At 53.8% G+C, this 18,375-nt stretch overlaps 1 protein-coding gene across 1 annotated transcript in view; it reads right to left on the bottom strand.

Annotated features, from left to right (window-relative positions):
- The window catches only part of KCP (kielin cysteine rich BMP regulator), a 156,601-nt gene that overhangs the window by 39,248 nt on the left and 98,978 nt on the right, over positions 1-18,375 (bottom strand). The window contains exons 11-21 of the mRNA XM_076054333.1: positions 18,041-18,108; positions 16,720-16,816; positions 14,938-15,020; positions 13,093-13,186; positions 10,554-10,633; positions 8,861-8,960; positions 6,827-6,912; positions 3,625-3,718; positions 1,485-1,637; positions 1,004-1,110; positions 391-484 (exon numbers count right to left, since the gene is read on the bottom strand). Coding sequence (XP_075910448.1) covers positions 391-484; positions 1,004-1,110; positions 1,485-1,637; positions 3,625-3,718; positions 6,827-6,912; positions 8,861-8,960; positions 10,554-10,633; positions 13,093-13,186; positions 14,938-15,020; positions 16,720-16,816; positions 18,041-18,108 — 1,056 coding nt within the window. The remainder of the gene's footprint in view (positions 1-390; positions 485-1,003; positions 1,111-1,484; positions 1,638-3,624; positions 3,719-6,826; positions 6,913-8,860; positions 8,961-10,553; positions 10,634-13,092; positions 13,187-14,937; positions 15,021-16,719; positions 16,817-18,040; positions 18,109-18,375) is intronic.

The following is an 18,375-nucleotide window of genomic DNA, read 5'->3' as shown; positions in this document are numbered from 1 at the left end:
AACCCATGACCTCCTGTATACCAGGCGAGATAGTTAACATCTCCTAGCCACCGTGATGATGAGAGACACCACAAACTCCAAATATACAGCAGCAGCAGGCGTCGTCAGGGTCGGGATCCACGACCTCCTGCACACCAGGCGAGGTAGTTAACATCTCCTAGCCACCGTGGCGCCACCAGCTCCGTTACCACTCATCACCGTCTGGAAGTTCATAGCAGCCAAAAAAACTCGAAACGGACGTCCATTCTGAATGTGGAGGAGTAAAACCGGAAATCACTCCGTGGCTGCGCGAGTTCGTGGGGCACGTGATGGGCGTGTCAGACACAATGGGCCAGCGTCTCTGGGGGCCTAGGTTCGAGCCCCGGGTGCAGGTGTCTCTCTCCGTCTCACCGGGGCACCTCGGACAGCAGTGGCCATCCACCTTCTCCGGGCGGCTGCATGGGGTCGGAGGGCACGCGGCAGGGTCGCAGGTCACGGTGCCGTCCTGCGGAGACGAGAGGGAGCGGTCACTCGCCCGGCGGGGCGACAGCGGCCAGTGCTTCGAAATGGGTCGGCAAGCCTACCTGCTGCTGTGCCACAACACCGTGCCACCGTTGTGGCAAGGGCACGCTCGTGCGCAGAAACACGAGGCTTCCTGAGACAGGCCCAGGCAGGTGTTATGGGTTGACCGGTGCCGTGGGTTGACTGCTGTGCCAGGCTAGGTGCAGGAGGAGTAGGTCACGGGACAGACCCAGGTGCCACCGGCTGACGGATCGATGTGACTGGCAGACGCGCCAACTGGCTGCGTTCTCTCCAGCCCGGCTGCTCCGCTCATTGTTGTGAGCGACGCTCCTCCGCCCTCCGTTGTTGTTGCTGGAGGGCGGCTGCCTCCGACTAGCCCAGTAGCAGCGTCCTTCACGAGCCTCCTCCTCCACAGAGGCCGATCGTGACACCGCTGGTACCGGTCATCGGAAAAAAAATCCACTCATCTCAAGATCAGTGGACTTGCCAGTGACACACACACCTGGCAGAGGCAGTTGAGGCATGGGTCGCTGGGGTCAGTGAAGGCCTGGCCATTGCTGAACATGCGGTCTCTGTAGCTGCAGCGATCACAGACGGCGCAGCAATCCTCTGCACACAACACACAAAGACAAAGATCCCCCGTATAGCCTTTAACAGCCCGCTGGGGCAAGGGCCTATGAAGGCCGGCACGGCACACGAGGGGGTGACGATGTTTACTACACACCGCACCAGGAACACATTTGAGGCCGAGTCGACCTAGGGGAAGCCCAGCACCGGTTCAGACAATCGTCACCGGTGCTGGCTGTGAGCGAGAATCCAACTCGGGTCGCCGGGTTCGTGGCGCAGCGTGGCGCTAACCGCTGCACCACCGCTCCCCGCGCACGCCCAGGCATGCAACGTACGCCCACACCCACGCGGACCCCTCCGCCCACCCCCCCCCCCCCCATACAAGTCAGGGTCACCCAGCCTGGCACGGGGCGCACCGGCAATGCGGGCCGGATGCTGGCAGAGCGTGGGGAGGCAGAGCGCCCCGTGGCACAGGAGTTGCCCGTCGAGGCACCGGCAGGTTGGGCACGTCTCGTCCGGCCCCTCCACTCGCGCGCCCTCCGCGACCTCCTTCCCGTCCACCACACAGCCTGGCCGCAACAAAGACAAAGGTCACCGCCACCCCCGTGTGGCCTTCGCGGACCGCCGGGGCAAGAGCTGTTCGCGAGTTGCACGTACGAAGTCCGGCACGGCGGTCGGCACCGCGCCCGGCCGCCTTTGTCTCCCCAGTGGGACTGCGTTTGCACGCCCGCGACCAGGTACTCGTTTACGCGATGCCGCGTGTTGGCTCGCCACCTCTTCCACTGCAGGCCGTGCCGGTACCAGATCTCGCTACGAGTCAATCCCTGCTGCCACCCGGCACGCACGGACGTCAATTGCCAGACAGGTGGCGACCTTTGGTGGGTGGGTGGGTGAGTGATTTGGTGAGTGAGTGGGTGGGTTACTCACTTGGCAAGTGAATGAGTAAACGAGTGAATTAGCCGGTGGGCGAGTGCGTCGGTGGGTGGGTGGGCGAGTGCGTGCGTGGGTGAGTGGATAGATGAGTGGGTGAGTGGGTGAGTGGGTGGGTGGATGGGTGAGGGAGTGGGTGGGTGAGTGGGTGGGTGAGTGAGTGGGTGGGTGGGTGAGTGAGTGGGTGAGTGGATGGATGAGGGGGTGAGTGGGTGGGTGGATGGGTGAGGGAGTGGGTGGGTGAGTGGGTGGGTGGGTGAGTGAGTGAGTGGGTGGGTGGGTTGGTGGGTGGGTGAGTGAGTGGGTGGATGAGTGAGTGAGTGGGTGGGTGGGTGGGTGAGTGAGTGAGTGAGTGGGTGAGTGAGTGAGTGAGTGGGTGAGTGGGTGGGTGGGTGAGTGAGCGGGTGGGTGAGTGGGCGAGTGAGTGAGCGAGTGAGTGGGTGGGTGAGTGGGTGAGTGAGTGAGTGGGTGGGTGGGTGGGTGAGTGAGTGAGTGGGTGAGTGAGTGAGTGGGTGAGTGAGTGAGCGGGTGGGTGAGTGAGCGAGTGAGTGAGTGAGTGGGTGGGTGAGTGGGTGAGTGAGTGAGTGGGTGGGTGAGTGAGTGGGTGAGTGGGTGGGTGGGTGGGTGAGTGAGTGGGTGAGTGAGTGGGTGGGTGAGTGAGTGGATGAGTGGGTGGGTGGGCGAGTGAGTGAGTGGGTGGGTGAGTGAGTGGATGAGTGGGTGGGTGGGCGAGTGAGTGAGTGAGCGGGTGGGTGAGTGAGTGGGTGAGTGGGTGGATGGGTGGGCGAGTGCGTGGGTGACTTTATTATCAACACTGTGCAGTGTCCTGTGGTAAAGCTCAGCGCAGCGTCACTGTGACCGGCTCTCGGTTACAAATCAATCCCTGCTGCCACCCGACACACACACACACGCACACAGGCACACAGGCAGACACGTGCCAATTCCTAAGACTGTGAAACCAGAACAGATGGACACACGGACAGATGGACACACAGCGAATCCCATCAGGGAAGTCTTCAACACGAGGAGGAGGAGGTGGCGATGTTTTGTGTCAGCTGAGACACATACACACACGCACACACAAACAAAACACACATGCATCAACACACACACACGGAATGGCCACACGCACGCACACAGATCCAGGCCTTTTGGGGCACGCGCTGTTAGCGAGTGGCGCCTCAGAACCAGGCCACCCCGGTTAATGCCGCGGTCGGATTAACCAAACCGAACGGTGTCGGCTTCTCGGCCGCCGACGATGGCGGCGGCGGCGGCGGCGGCGGCGGCGACGGAGGCCCCGTCGTGACTTTAGCCGAGCCGGGCCGTTGCGTGGATTTGAAAACCGCCGGGGATTTGACGAACGAACACCGGCGCAGCGGTGACCGTCACCGGAATCGACTGCCGGTCGCCGATCCCAACGAGGGACGCGACCGACGGGCTCGTGAGAACCGGGCTCCAGGTGAGCGCCGTGCCCGCCGGCTTGTCCAGAAAACCCCACACGGTGACCGCCACCGACCCACGCCTCGTCGTCCAGTCGAGCTATCGTGATGGGTGGGAATTTCGGATTGATGAAGACTGACTCCCCCATGACCTCCCCCCCCTGACCCCCCACCTCCCACCTCTCACCTCTACACATGGGGCAGCAGCGTCCCGGCTCCACGTGGGGCTCCATGCAGGGCAGCGGGGGGCAGACCTCCTCCACGCAGTGAACCGTGCCGCTCTGCACGACGCCCGAGCACACGCAACGGACAAAGATCCCCCGTGTAGCCTCAACGGACTGTTGGGGCGAGTGCTGTTAGCGAGCAGCAGCGCCTGTGAAGGCCGGCACTGTGGCACACGAGGGGGTGGGTGGCCAGCACCACGCCCGGCCGCCTTTGTCTCCCCAGTGGCGATGTTTACTACACACCGCACCAGGTACTCATTTGAGGCTGAGGAGTGGTTCAGATAATCGTCACCGATGCCGGCAGTCAGTGGGAATGAACTCGGGTTGCCGGGTTCGTAGCGCAACGCGCTAACCACTCACGCTCACACACACACACGCTCACACACACACGCGCTCACACACACACGCGCTCACACACACACGCGCTCACACACACACGCGCTCACACACACAGACACAAAACAAAGATCCCCCATATAGCCTTAACAGACTGTAGAGGCAAGTGCTGTTAGCGAGCACCTATGAAGGCCGGAACGGTACACGAGGGGGTGGGTGGCCAGCACCACGCCCGACCGCCTTTGTCTCCCTAGTGGCAATGTTTACACACCGCACCAGGTACTCATTTGAGGCTGAGTCGACCTAGGGGAGGCCCGGGACCGGTTCAGATAATCGTCACTGGTGTTGGCCGTGAGCGGGAATCGAACCCGGGTCGCCAGGTTCATAGCGCAGCGTGCTAACCGCTACACTATCGCTCCCCACACAGACACACACACAGACACACACACACACGTTCACACACACTCACACACACACACGCTCACACACACACACGCTCACACACACACACACACGCTCACACACACTCACACACGCTCACACTCACACACGCTCACACACAGACACGCTCACACACACGCTCACACACATACGCTCACACACACACGCGCTCACACACACACGCTCACACACACACGCGCTCACACACACACACACACGCTCACACACACACGCTCACACACACACACGCGCTCACACACACACGCGCTCACACACACACACTCACACACAGACACACACACGCGCTCATACACACACACACGCTCACACACACATGCTCACACACACACACGCTCACACACACACTCACACACACAGACAAAGACAAAGACAAAGATCCCCCGTATAGCCTTAACAGACTGTAGGGGCAAGTGCTGTTAGCGAGCACCTATGAAGGCCGGTAACGGTACACGAGGGGGTGGGTGGCCAGCACCACGCCCGACCGCCTTTGTCTCCCTAGTGACGATGTTTACACACCGCACAAGGTACTCATTTGAGGCTGAGTCGACCTAGGGGAGGCCCGGGACCGGTTCAGATAATCGTCACTGGTGTTGGCCGTGAACGGGAATCGAACCCGGGTCGCCAGGTTCATAGTGCAGCGCGCTAACCGCTACACTATCGCTCCCCACTACACACACAGACACACACACACGCTCACACACACACACGCCGTTGTGTGTCACCATGTAGTAGTAGTAGTGTTATTTACGCGGCGTTTTCCTTGAGGCACCGCGCGTAGCGACCGAGCGGAGACACGGCACACACGGGTTGTTGAGGTTGTTTGTGTTGTGGTTGTTGTTGTGGTAGTTGTGGGTGTGGTGGTTGTTGTAATTGTTGTTGTGGTAGTTGTGTGTGTGGTTGTGGTGGTTGTTGCGGAAGTTGTGGTTGTTATAATTGTTGTTGTGGCAGTATTGTTGCTGTGGTAGTTGTGGGTATGGTGGTCGTTGTGGTTGTTTTAATTGCTGTTGTGGTAGTTGTGTGTGGTTGCGGTGGTTGTTGTTGTTGTGAAAGTTGTGGGTGTGGTTGTTGTAATTGTTGTTGTGATAGTTGTTGTTGTGGTAGTTGTGGGTGCGGTTGTTGTGGTTGCCGTTGTGCTTGGTGTAGTAGTTGTTGTTGTGGCAGTTGTTGTGGTTGTTGTTGTGGCAGTTGTTGTGGTTGTTGTTGTGGCTGTTGTTGTGGTTGTTGCTGTGGCAGTTGTGGTTATTGTTGTGGCTGTTGTTGTGGCTGTTGTTGTGGCTGTTGTTGTGGCTGTTGTTGTGGTTCTTGCTGTGGCAGTTGTGGTTATTGTTGTGGCTGTTGTTGTGGCAATTGTTGTGGTTATTGTTGTGGTTGTTGTTGTGGCTGTTGTTGTGGCTGTTGTTCTGGCAGTTGTTGTGGTTCTTGCTGTGGCAGTTGTGGTTATTGTTGTGGCTGTTGTTGTGGCAATTGTTGTGGTTATTGTTGTGGCTGTTGTTGTGGCTGTTGTTGTGGCAATTGTTGTGGTTATTGTTGTGGTTGTTGTTGTGGCTGTTGTTGTGGCTGTTGTTGTGGCAGTTGTTGTGGTTATTGTTGTGGTTGTTGTTGTGGCAGTTGTTGTGGTTGTTGTTGTGGCAGTTGTTATGGTTGTTGTGGCAGTTGTTGTGGCAGCTGTTGTGGTTGTTGTTGTGGCAGTTGTTGTGGTTCTTGTTGTGGCAGTTGTGGTTGTTGCTGTGGCAGTTGTTGTGGTTGTTGTTGTGGTTGTCGTTGTGGCTCTTGTTGTGGCTGTTGTTGTGGCAATTGTTGTGGTTATTGTTATGGTTGTTGTTGTGGCTGTTGTTGTGGCTGTTATTGTGGCTGTTGATGTGGGTGTTGTTGTGGCAGTTGTTGTGGTTGTTGTTGTGGCAGTTGTTGTTATTGTTGTGGTTGTCGTTGTGGCTGTTGTTGTGGCTGTTGTTGTGGCAGTTGTTGTGGTTGTTGTTGTGGCAGTTGTTGTGGTTATTGTTGTGGTTGTTGTTGTGGCTGTTGTGGTTATTGTTGTGGCTGTTGTTGTGGTTATGGTTGTTGCTGTGGCTGTTGTTGTGGCTGTTGTTGTGGTTGTTGTTGTGGCTGTTGTTGTGGTTATGGTTGTTGTTGTGGCTGTTGTTGTGGCTGTTGTTATGGCTGTTGTTGTGGTTATTGTTGTGGTTGTTGTTGTGGCTGTTGTTGTGGTTATTGTTGTGGCTGTTGTTGTGGTTATGGTTGTTGTGGCTGTTGTTGTGGTTATTGTTGTGGTTGTTGTTGTGGCTGTTGTGGTTATTGTTGTGGTTGTTGCTGTGGCAGTTGTTTTTATTGTTGTGGTTGTTGTTGTTGTTGTGTGCAAGCAGCACCCACCGTGCAGGTGCACTGGATGCAGGGCCCAGCGAGGGGCGAGGGTCGCGTCTCTCCACTGCGGAACGTCTGCCCCTCAAACTCACACCCTGCCCACACACGTGCAGAGTCGGCACGCGCCTCATCCGCTCACCCACGCACTCACCCACTCACTCATGCAACTCACCCAGTCACCCACTCACCTACCCACTCACTCACTCACCCACTCTCTCACCCGCTCACCCACGCACTCACCCACCCACTCACCCACCCACTCACGTACTCACTCTCTCACCCACTCACTCACCCACTCACCTACTCACTCATCCACTCACTCACTCACCCACCCACCCACGTACTCACTCTCTCACCCACTCACTCACCCACTCACCCACGCACTCACCCACTCACTCACTAACCCACCCACTCACTTATTCACTCATCCACTCACTCACTCACTCACCTACCCACGCACTCACCCACTCACCCACCCACTCACTCACCCACTCTCTCACCCGCTCACCCACGCACTCACCCACTCACTCACTCTCTCACCCACTCACCTACGTAACTCACCCAGTCACCCACTCACCTACTCACTCTCTCACCCACTCACTCACCCACTCACCTACTCACTCATCCACTCACTCACCCACTCACTTACCCACCCACGCACTTACCCACTCACTCACTCACCCACCCACTCACCTATTCACTCATCCACTCACTCACTCACTCACCCACTCACTTACCCACCCACTCACCCACTCACTCACCCACCCACTAACCCACTCACTCACTCACCCACTCACTCACCCAATCACCCACTACATCACCTACTCACACACTCACCCACTCACTCACTCATAACAACAAAAACAACAATCTAAACTAAGATAAACAAAGTTTATGTTGACTTAAAGCTTTCGTGACTGCAGGAATTCATATTCTTTGGGTCTTTCGGTAAAGCCATGTAGATAGAAAAATAATAAAAATACTCACAATATCACGATCGCAACACAAGCAATCGTCATCAGGTGAGAGCTGCTGAAGCAGTAAAACATATATATCATATATTTTTTACTGTGATTATTTTTATAATTTTATTATTTTTAGCTCAGTGGGTAAGGCCCCAGTGAGCTGCATCCCTCTTTTTCTAAAGCGACCTGGCCATCACAAATAATAGCTCAACAAAGTGCCTTGTCACGTGGAATTTACCCGCACCTCTGATTAGCACGGTTGGCTACGTACGGTGCGAAAGAAGTTCAACGCACATACATATCAGACAAATACTCTAAACGCATGGCTCTAAATGTGGCGGGGAAAATTGGAGGACCCGGAGGAAAATCCAGACGACCACGCGGAGAGAGACACCGCAAACTCCAAATATACAGCGGCAGGCGTCAAGGTCGGGATCGAACTCACGACCTCCTGCGTACCGGGCGAGGTAGTTAACATCTCATAGCCACCGTGATGATGATGATGAGGGAGAGACACAAACTCAAAATATACAGCAGGTGTCAGGGTCGGCATTGAACCCACGACCTCCTGCGTACCGGGCGAGGGAGTTAACATCTCATAGCCACCGCGGTGCCACCAGCTTAATTACCACTCATGGCAATAACACCGTGGATGCTGCCGCCGCCGCGGTGGAACGGTCAGCGCCGGTGGAGTCGCTTCCCAGAGGTCAGAGGCCAACGGTTCGACTCCATCTCCCGGCGGAGGGCGGCAGTTAAAACGACGAGGGGCGAGTCTCTTGAACCTCTCCCTCCACCACCCACTACCAACCCCCCCTACCCCCCCCGCCCCCGATGCCTCTGTTCAACCCAGCAGCCGTGCGATTGGGTTCTCGACCGGAGTTAGTTTGTGATGGGCAGGTCACGTGTGATGGCGGTGGCGGTGGGGTAAGGTGCAAGTCCTCTTCCCAGGCTGTCTGGCCAGAAGTGGGTTCCTCTCAGACCTCCCTCCAGCGGAGTCTCCTCCGCCGGCAGTGACGCGAGCGATACATTGGCGGGGCCCGCTCCCTTAGCCGCACGCCTTGCGTGCCGCTCGTCTTACCGTCGCACGCGGGGCAGCACTGCCCTTCCGGGCGGCCGGGGTGGGGGCAGGAGGGCAGCTCGCACACCGGTGGGCCCCGGTCACATCCCAGCTCGCCGCCCTTGCGGCCAGGTCAGAGGTCAGGATGGGGGGGTGGGGCGGGGATTAAACATCGGGGGGGGGGGGGGGGTGGGGAAGAATAGGGCAGCGGTCAGAGAGAAGGGAAAGGGAGGAGGGGTTAAGAGATGGGTTCAAGGGTCATCGGCGCCGTCGTCGTCATCAGCCATGATCGACGATTTGCTGGACCGACTTCCCGATCGAGAGTCGAACTCGGGGCGGTGTGCGAGCCGCAGTCCGCTCGGCGGACTGTCGCGTGGGAGGTGAGCTGGACACGGGGCCCAAGTGGTGGTGGTGCATTTGCCACGGTTCTGAGCCCAGCGGCCTCCCTGGTTAATGCTGCGGCTGCATCGACGGGAAGATGGACGTCGCGAGAGATTCCGTGACGTCATTTGTGTGCCGACGTGGCGGTTCAAATTGATAAGGTATTAAAAATTACTTGCAAGCTACTGAATAATAATAACCACTTAATTTATCTATCGATCCAGGACAGCAGCACCGAGTCCAAGGATGCTATTACATTGGGTTTTTATATATGTTTTTAAAATATTTTTTTTGAAGGTGTTTTCAGCCAACTCAATGGTGAGTTTTTCCACGTGTGGGGGGAAACCACGCGTGCGAGGGGGCAACGCTCTATCCCCGCCTTGTGTGCGCATAGGCATGCACGTATGTGCGTACGTTGGACTTCTTTCTCGCACCGTACTTAGCAAACCGCGCTAATCGAAGGTGGCTTCTCCTGGCTGGGCCATGGGTTACGGCTCCTCATTGTCACCCGAACTCCGGTCATCCTGCCAGCGGCGTCTGGCTAACAGTCGAAGAAAGGCGGTGGTCGCCGCGACGTCACGCGCGGCGCTTTCAGATGCACCTCTGCGGCCGTCTGGAACGCTCTTCCTTCCGAAATTAGGAAGCTACTGGAGGTATGCACTTATAAATCATCATCTAGATTGTAAACTCATTTCTTACTTTTTGTGTTTAGTTTGTTGTCCTTCCCCTTGCAGCTCCCGATTTGTGTGGTTGGGTACGTACGGTGCGAAGAACGTTCTAAATATATCAAAGCTATTGCTTATTTGATCAGGTATAGCCCGCTGAGCTCCATAGCTCTTTTTCAGAAGCCACCTGGCCACAACTGATCGCTCAGCAAAGTGGCTTATCGCGTGCAAATTTATCGCAGCCAAACACTCTAAATGCGTGGTGGTGACGTCGATTCTAAATGTGGAGGGAGAAACTGGAGGAGGACCCGGAGAAAAATCCACGCGAACACGAGGAGAGAGAGAGGGAGACACGCAAACTCCAAATATACAGCTGGCGTCAGGGTCGGGATCGAACCCACGACCACCTGTATAGCAGGCGAGGTAGTTAACATCTCATAGCCACCATGATGATGATGAGAGAGACGCAAACTCCCAAGATTGCAACAGGCGTCAGGGTCGGGATCGAACCCACGACCTCCTGTATACCAGGCGAGGTAGTTAACATCTAGCCAACATGGCGCAAAGAGGTTCCTGTAGATCGTGACGACGACGACGACGATGATGATGATGATGATAAAATCATCGACCCGAAAGAGAGAGAGAAAGTGTGTGTTTGTGTGTTTTACCAGGCAGGTGCATTTCTGACAGCCGCCACCGGGGTTGACCGTCTCTCCGTTCTCCAGCGCCTGGCCGTTGATTTGGCATCCTGCAGCAGGGTGACAAGGCAGCCACATCACCGTCCCTGCCCCGCGTAGCCGTCAGCCGCACCGCTGGGGTGCGAGTGCCGTCGCCGAGCCACCGTTGGCGATGCGCGGGAGTCCTCGCCAAGTCGTCGCCGTTGCGTTCGCGACGGTCGAGTTTCACGTTTGTCGAGGGCCTTCGATCAAGGCCGCTCGGCGTGGCTCACGCGGCGGTGACGCGGCATGGGGTGGTCGAGATGGCGGGGGCGGCGTTGCGAGGGGTTGAGGAACGAGCGGTGGCAACGATCGAGGGGAGCCGAGAGGGGATCACGAAAGGGCTACGGGGGAGGGACAGGAAGGAGTGGAGGGGCGAGGGGAGGGATGAGGAAGGGAGTGGGCGATGATGGAGAAGAGGTGGTGAGGCTTTGAGAGAGGATCGGAACGAGGTTAAGGAGGGGGACTGGGGCAGTGTTGAGTCTACGTGCAGTGTTGAGTCTATGGTGCAGTGTTGAGTCTATGGGCAGTGTTGAGTCTATGGTGCAGTGTTGAGTCATTGGGCAGTGTTGAGTCTATGATGCAGTGTTGAGTCTATGGGCAGTGTTGAGTCTATGGGCAGTGTTGAGTCTATGGGCAGTGTTGAGTCTACGGGCAGTGTTGAGTCTATAGTGCAGTGATGAGTCTATGGGCAGTGTTGAGTCTATGGTGCAGTGTTGAGTCTTTGGGCAGTGTTGAGTCTATGGGCAGTGTTGAGTCTATGGGCAGTGTTGAGTCTACGGGCAGTGTTGAGTCTATGGGCAGTGTTGAGTCTATGGTGCAGTGTTGAGTCTATGGGCAGTGTTGAGTCAATGGTGCAGTGTTGAGTCTATGGGCAGTGTTGAGTCCATGGGCAGTGTTGAGTCTATGGGTCTCTATAAGTATGGGTCTCTGTGGGTCTATGAATATGAGTGGGTCTCTATGAGTATGGGTCTCTGTGGTTATATGAGTATGGGTGGGTCTCTATGGGTATGGGTCTCTGTGGGTCTCTATGGGTCTCTATGAGTATGGGTCTCTATGGGTCGCTATGAGTATGGGTCTGTGTGGGTCTATGAGTACGGGTGGGTCTCTATGATTATGGGTCTCTGTGGGTCTATGAGTATGGGTGGGTCTCTATGGGTATGGGTCTCTGTGGGTCTCTATGGGTCTCTATGAGTATAGGCCTCTATGAGTATGGGTCTCTATGGGTCTCTATGAGTATGGGTCTGTGTGGGTCTATGAGTACGGGTGGGTCTCTATGATTATGGGTCTCTGTGGGTCTATGAGTATGAGTGGGTCTCTATGATTATGGCTCTCTGTGGGTATATGAGTATGGGTGGGTCTCTATGGGTATGGGTCTCTGTGGGTCTCTATGGGTCTCTATGAGCATGGGTCTCTATGGGTCTCTATGAGTATGGGTCTCTATGGGTCTCTATGAGTATAGGTGGGTCTCTATGAGCATGGGTCTCTATGAGTATGAGTGGGTCTCTATGAGTATGGGTCTCTATGGGTCTCTATGAGTATGGGTCTCTATGGGTCTCTATGAGTATGGGTCTCTGTGGGTCTCTATGGGTCTCTATGAGTATGGGTGGGTCTCTATGAGTATGGGTCTCTATGGGTCTCTATGAGTATGGGTGGGTCTCTATGAGTATGGGTCTCTATGGGTGTCTATGAGTATGGGTCTCAATGGGTCTCTATGAGTATGGGTGGGTCTCTATGAGTATGGATCTCTATCAAAACGGGTGCTGTGCGTCCATCGTGCAACGGTGGCTATGAGATGTTAACTCCCTCGCCTGGTGTGCAGGAGGTCGTGGGTTAAATCCCGACCCTGACGCCTGTTGTATACTTGGAGTTTGCGTGTCTCTCTCTCTCATCATCATCACCGCAGTGGCTAGGAGAAGTTAACTACCTCGCCTGATCTACAGGAGGTCGTGGGTTCGATCCCGACCCTGACGCCTGCTGCTGCTGCTGTATATTTGGAGTTTGCGTGTCTCTCTCTCTCTCATTATCATCATCATCATCACGGTGGATAGGAGATGTTAACTCCCTCGCCTGGTCTACAGGAAGCCGTGGGTTCGATCCCGACCCTGACGCCTGCTGCTGTATATTTGGAGTTTGCGTGTCTCTCTCTCCCCGTGGTTGCGTCGATTTTTCTCCGGGTCCTCCGGGTTTTCCCCCCCACATTTATAAACAACATCACCACCGCGCGTTCAGAGTATGTGGCTGCTGTGAAATTCCACGTGACGATGAGCCACTTCGTTAAGGCTATCATTTGTGATGGCCAGATCACGTCCGAAAAATATCTACATAGCTCAATGGGCCCTTACCTGATCGAATAAAAACATCCACAATATCAGTTTGTGTGCTTAGACCGCGTAACCCAAAAACCTCTATCGTGGACAATATTGGAAAGTCAACGTGTTAAACGGAATAAAAAATAGTGTCTAGCCTTAGTTTCGCGTCAGGCACTCACCGCGGCACTCTGGGCAGCACTGCCCGGGTCTTTGCACGGGGTGGCTGCACGTGAGTGGCCGGCAGTGCACGGGCGAGCAGCGGATCAGGCTGTCCTGCACACGCGAACACTCGGCGTCATCGGTGACATCATCAGCAGCAGCAGCAGCATCATCATCATCATGAGCAACAGAATTATCAGCAGCACCATCATCAGCAGCATCATCAGCAGCAGAATCATCAGCAACAGCATAATCATCAGCAGCAGCATCATCATCAGCAGCAGCAGAATCATGAGCAGCATCATCAGCAGCATCATCAGCAGTATCATCAAAAGCAGTATCAACAGCAGCAGGATCATCATTATCATCAGCAGCAGCAGCAGTATCGTCACCAGCAGTATCATCATTTATCATCATCAGAAGCATCAGCAGCAGCATTGTCATCATCAGCAAAAGTATCATCATTGGTAGCAGTGGCATCATCATCAGCAGCAGAATCAGCAGTGTTGTCATCATCAGCACGGTCAGCAGTAGCTGCAGCATCAGCAGCAGTGACAGCATAATCATCATCATCAGCAGCATTGCTGTTATCGTCATCAGCAGCAGCATGTTCATCATCATCCACTGCAGCAGAAGCGTAATCATCAGCAGTAACAGCAGCGGCATCAGCGGCATCAGCATCATCAGCGGTGGCAGCATCATCAGCAGTAGCAGCAGTAAGAGCAGCAGTAAAATCAGAATCAGAAGCAACATCATCCGCAATCATCATCATCATCATCAGCAGCAGAAGTCTCGCTATCAGCATAATCACCACGTGCGCTTCGAGGGCCGACAGGGGATCGCAGTTGCAGCAAGTGTGGGGTTTGATTAAAATCTGTCGGTGTGGAACTTTGAGCGAGACCCCCCCCGCCCCCCACCCCTTGGTTCTCCAGAACCCTCCCACAGGGAAGTCGCCAAACATATCCACGTGGCAGGCACCCTCCTGGCAACGAGTCTTGAGACTCTGTCTCTCTCTCGTGTGAGGCTTTACGGGCTAGACTAAGAACGTATATTGATGCCGTCGTTGTTGTTATTAACGTGACTGCTGGGATGTGTAAAAAGAAGAAATATATATTTACTTAAACAAATCTACACGTGTTTTTATTTATTAAACAAGCAAAACTCTGGACCGGTTTCGACATTCAGTCTCTCATCAGCAGTAGAGTCAGCCTTGCTTGAACCAATGCTGGTGAACGGCCAGGTGTTTAGAGGCGCGCACCCTGTCTGATAGATAATATGGGTCCAGCTGCTGATGAGAAACTGAATGTCAAAACCCAGTCCACGCCTATAAACACCTGGGCAGTTCATCAGCATTGGGGCAAGCAAGGCTGACTGCTGCTGCTGATGAGAAACTGAATGTTCAGATAGTCGCCACCGGTGCTGGCCACGAGCGGGAATCGAACCCGGGTCGCCGGGTTCATAGCGCAGCGCTAACCGCTGCACCGCCGCTCCCCACATCGTCATTGCCATACATACACGCATACATACACACATACACACACGCACACATACACGCATACATACACGCATACATACACACATACATACACGCATACAAACACACGTACATACAGTCACACATACACGCGTACATACACGCGTACATACACACATACACACACATACACACATACATACACGCATACACACATACATACATACACGCATACATACACACGTACATACACATACATGCATACATACATACACACATACATACACACATACACGCACACATACACGCATACACACACATACATACACGCATACACACACATATACACACACGCATACATACACACATACATACACACATACATACGCACCAAACAAGAGCAATTCAGACAGGGGTTGCTGTTTGCGGTGAAGAACTGCCCATCCTTGTAACGCTGTCCTTCATACTCGCAGCCTGCAGAACATCGTCATCATCATCATCATTACTGCCATCGTCATCATCATTACTGCCATCGTCATCATCATCATTACTGCCATCATCATAATCATCATTACTGCCATCGTCATCATCATTACTGCCATCATCATCATCATTACTGCCATCATCATCATCATTACTGCCATCATCATCATTGCCATCGTCATAATCATTACTGCCATCATCATCATCATTACTGCCATCATCATCATCATTACTGCCATCATCATCATTACTGCCATCATCATCATCATTACTGCCATCGTCATCATCATTACTGCCATCGTCATCATCATTACTGCCATCGTCATCATCATTACTGCCATCGTCATCATCATTACTGCCATCATCATTATCATTAATCCCATCGTCATCATCATTACTGCCATCGTCATCATCATTACTGCCATCGTCATTATCATTACTGCCATCATCATCATTACTGCCATCGTCATCATTACTGCCATCATCATCATTACTGCCATCGTCATCATCATTACTGCCATCATCATCATTACTGCCATCATCATCATCATTACTGCCATCATCATCATCATTACTGCCATCATCATCATCATTACTGCCATCATCATCATTACTGCCATCATCATCATCATTACTGCCATCATCATCATTTCTGCCATCGTCATCATCATTACTGCCATCATCGTTATCATTTCTGCCATCGTCATCATCATTACTGCCATCATCATTATCATTTCTGCCATCGTCATCATCATTACTGCCATCATCATCATCATTACTGCCATCATCATCATTACTGCCATCGTCATCATTACTGCCATCATCATCATCATTACTGCCATCGTCATCATCATTACTGCCATCATCATTATCATTTCTGCCATCGTCATCATCATTACTGCCATCATCGTCATCATTACTGCCATCATCGTCATCATTACTGCCATCATCATCATCATTACTGCCATCGTCATCATCATTACTGCAATCGTCATCATCATTACTGCCATCGTCATCATCATTACTGCCATCATCATCATTACTGCCATCGTCATCATCATTACTGCAATCGTCATCATCATTACTGCCATCGTCATCATCATTAATGCCATCATCATCATCATTACTGCCATCGTCATCATCACAGGGCAGTGATATTCGTGCGGTGAGTGTGGTATGGTGGATATAGTGCAGTGCGTGTGGTGCGGTGTGGTGCGGTTAACGTGGTGCAGCGTGGGTGGTGCAGTGTGGGTGGTGTGCTGCATGTAGTGTGTGTGGTGTGGGTGGTGTGGTGCATGTAGTGTGTGCGTGGTGCGTGCGATGCAGTGAGTGTGGTGTCGTGTGGGCAGTGCGGTACGTGTGGTGCGGTGAGTGTGACATGGTGCAGTGCGTGTGGTGTGGTTTCAGTTTTCTGTTTCAGTTTCATTTATTTGGTATAGCCCTGTGAGCCATTCGGCTCTTGAATCGGATGCATGTGGTGCGGTGCGTGTGGTACAGGTGGTGCGGTGTGGTGAGTGCGGTGCGTGCGGTGTGTGTGGTACGGGTGGTGTGGTGAGTGTGGTGCTGTTTGAGTGGTGCGGTGCGCGTGGTGAGCGTGGTGCGGTGTGGTGTGAGTAGTGCGGTGTGGGTGGTGCGCGTGGTGAGTGTGGTGCGGTGTAGGTGGTGCGGTGCGGGGCGGTGCGAGTGTCACCAGGCCGGCAGGAGGGGCAGCACTGCCCAGGCAGGTGCTGAGTGACAGGGCAGCTGAGCTCAGCACACACGGTCGCCTGGCACTCAGCAATCCCATCCTCAAAGAGACATCAACATCATCAACATCATTAGCATCGCCATCATCGCCATCAACACCATCATCACCATCAAACCCCATCCTCACAGAGACATCAACATCATCGCCATTATCATTGTAGAGGTGTTAACTACGCGCTGTTGCGTAACCTGCATTGCCACCAGGGCAGTGCAGCATTACCCCTGGGTACAACGGTTGGGGTCAGTCGAGGTTAAACGGATCGTAGCCAGGGTTTGGTACGAACCAATCAGACGGTTCCACGTGGGAATGTATGATTAGTTCTACCTGGCCACGAAGGAGTATAAGACGGGTGACCCAACGGACCTCGGGGAGTTCTCTCCCTGCACGAAGACGGGAGACTGGGCTGAAGCCTAGCTAGGACCCTGGACCAGCCTTCCAGCCCTTCTGAGGGCTAAGGCTCGGCATACCCAGTGGTCAGGACCCACCGGGCCAGCGGTGGGTCAGATAGCCTCCCCTAGGTCCTAGCCGGAGGACTAGGATAGCGGTAGACGTGTGAGTCCCGCCAAGTCCGGAGGTTGTACCTCCTTAGGTATCAAGGAGGTTAGCGGTAGACGTGTGAGTCCCGCCAGGTCCGGAGGCTGTACCTCCCTAGGGTATCGGGTGAGGGGACCGAATATCCCTCTGTGTGTGTTAAGCATTGTATAAGGAAATAATACAATAAACAGAGTGTGCCTCCTAAAGAAGTCTGCTCGTCCTTACAACACTACATCACCATCAAACCCCATCCTCACGGAGACATAATCTTCAATGCTATCATAACCAGCACCATTAAATCCTATTCTTACAGAGACATCATCAACATCATCGCCATCATCACCAACATCATCCCCGTCATTGTCGTACACTCAACCTTCGATTGTTTATTTTAGAGAGAGGTTATTTATTTCAGTAGGAAGGGCCCAAAGTGATATAGACTACTTTACTACGCAAGTTAAAAATTTGTGTTTTAATATTTACGTGTTCTTTTTTTTTAATTAAGGCCCCTTTATAATAACATAAACTAAAGGCCCTGCACTCACTTTATCGCGCACTGATGCCATGCTCGTGAAAACTGACATCATCGTTATCACAACATCATCATCGTTATCACATCATCATCGTTATCACATCATCATCGTTATCACATCATCATCGTCGTCGTCGTCATTTATCCAGCCCTCTCCTCGCACTCGGTGACCACGTGGCTGGCGGCCATGGGACTGACCGTGCAGCGGCACGTGGTGCAGTCGTCAGGAGCCCACGTGACCGTGTGCGCATGGCCACCCTCGCAGTCTGCATCACACACAGACGACGCACGGACACGCGGGCGTACATACAGACACACCGACAGGTGGTTACGGAGACACACGGACACGCAGACACACGGAAACATGGGTACGGAGACACACGGACACGCGGACGTACATACAGACACACGGACAGGTGGTTACGGAGACACACGGACACGCAGACACACGGACACATGGGTACGGATACACACGGACACGCAGACACATAGGCACAGAGACACACGGACAGACACACGGAGACACAGATACA

This window comes from Petromyzon marinus, chromosome 65, assembly GCF_048934315.1.
Source record: "Petromyzon marinus isolate PM22_M1 ecotype Great Lakes invasive population chromosome 65, UKy_Petmar_22M1.pri1.0, whole genome shotgun sequence".
NCBI classification, from domain to species: Eukaryota; Metazoa; Chordata; class Hyperoartia; order Petromyzontiformes; family Petromyzontidae; genus Petromyzon; species Petromyzon marinus.
This window is presented reverse-complemented; position numbering and strand designations above follow the sequence as displayed.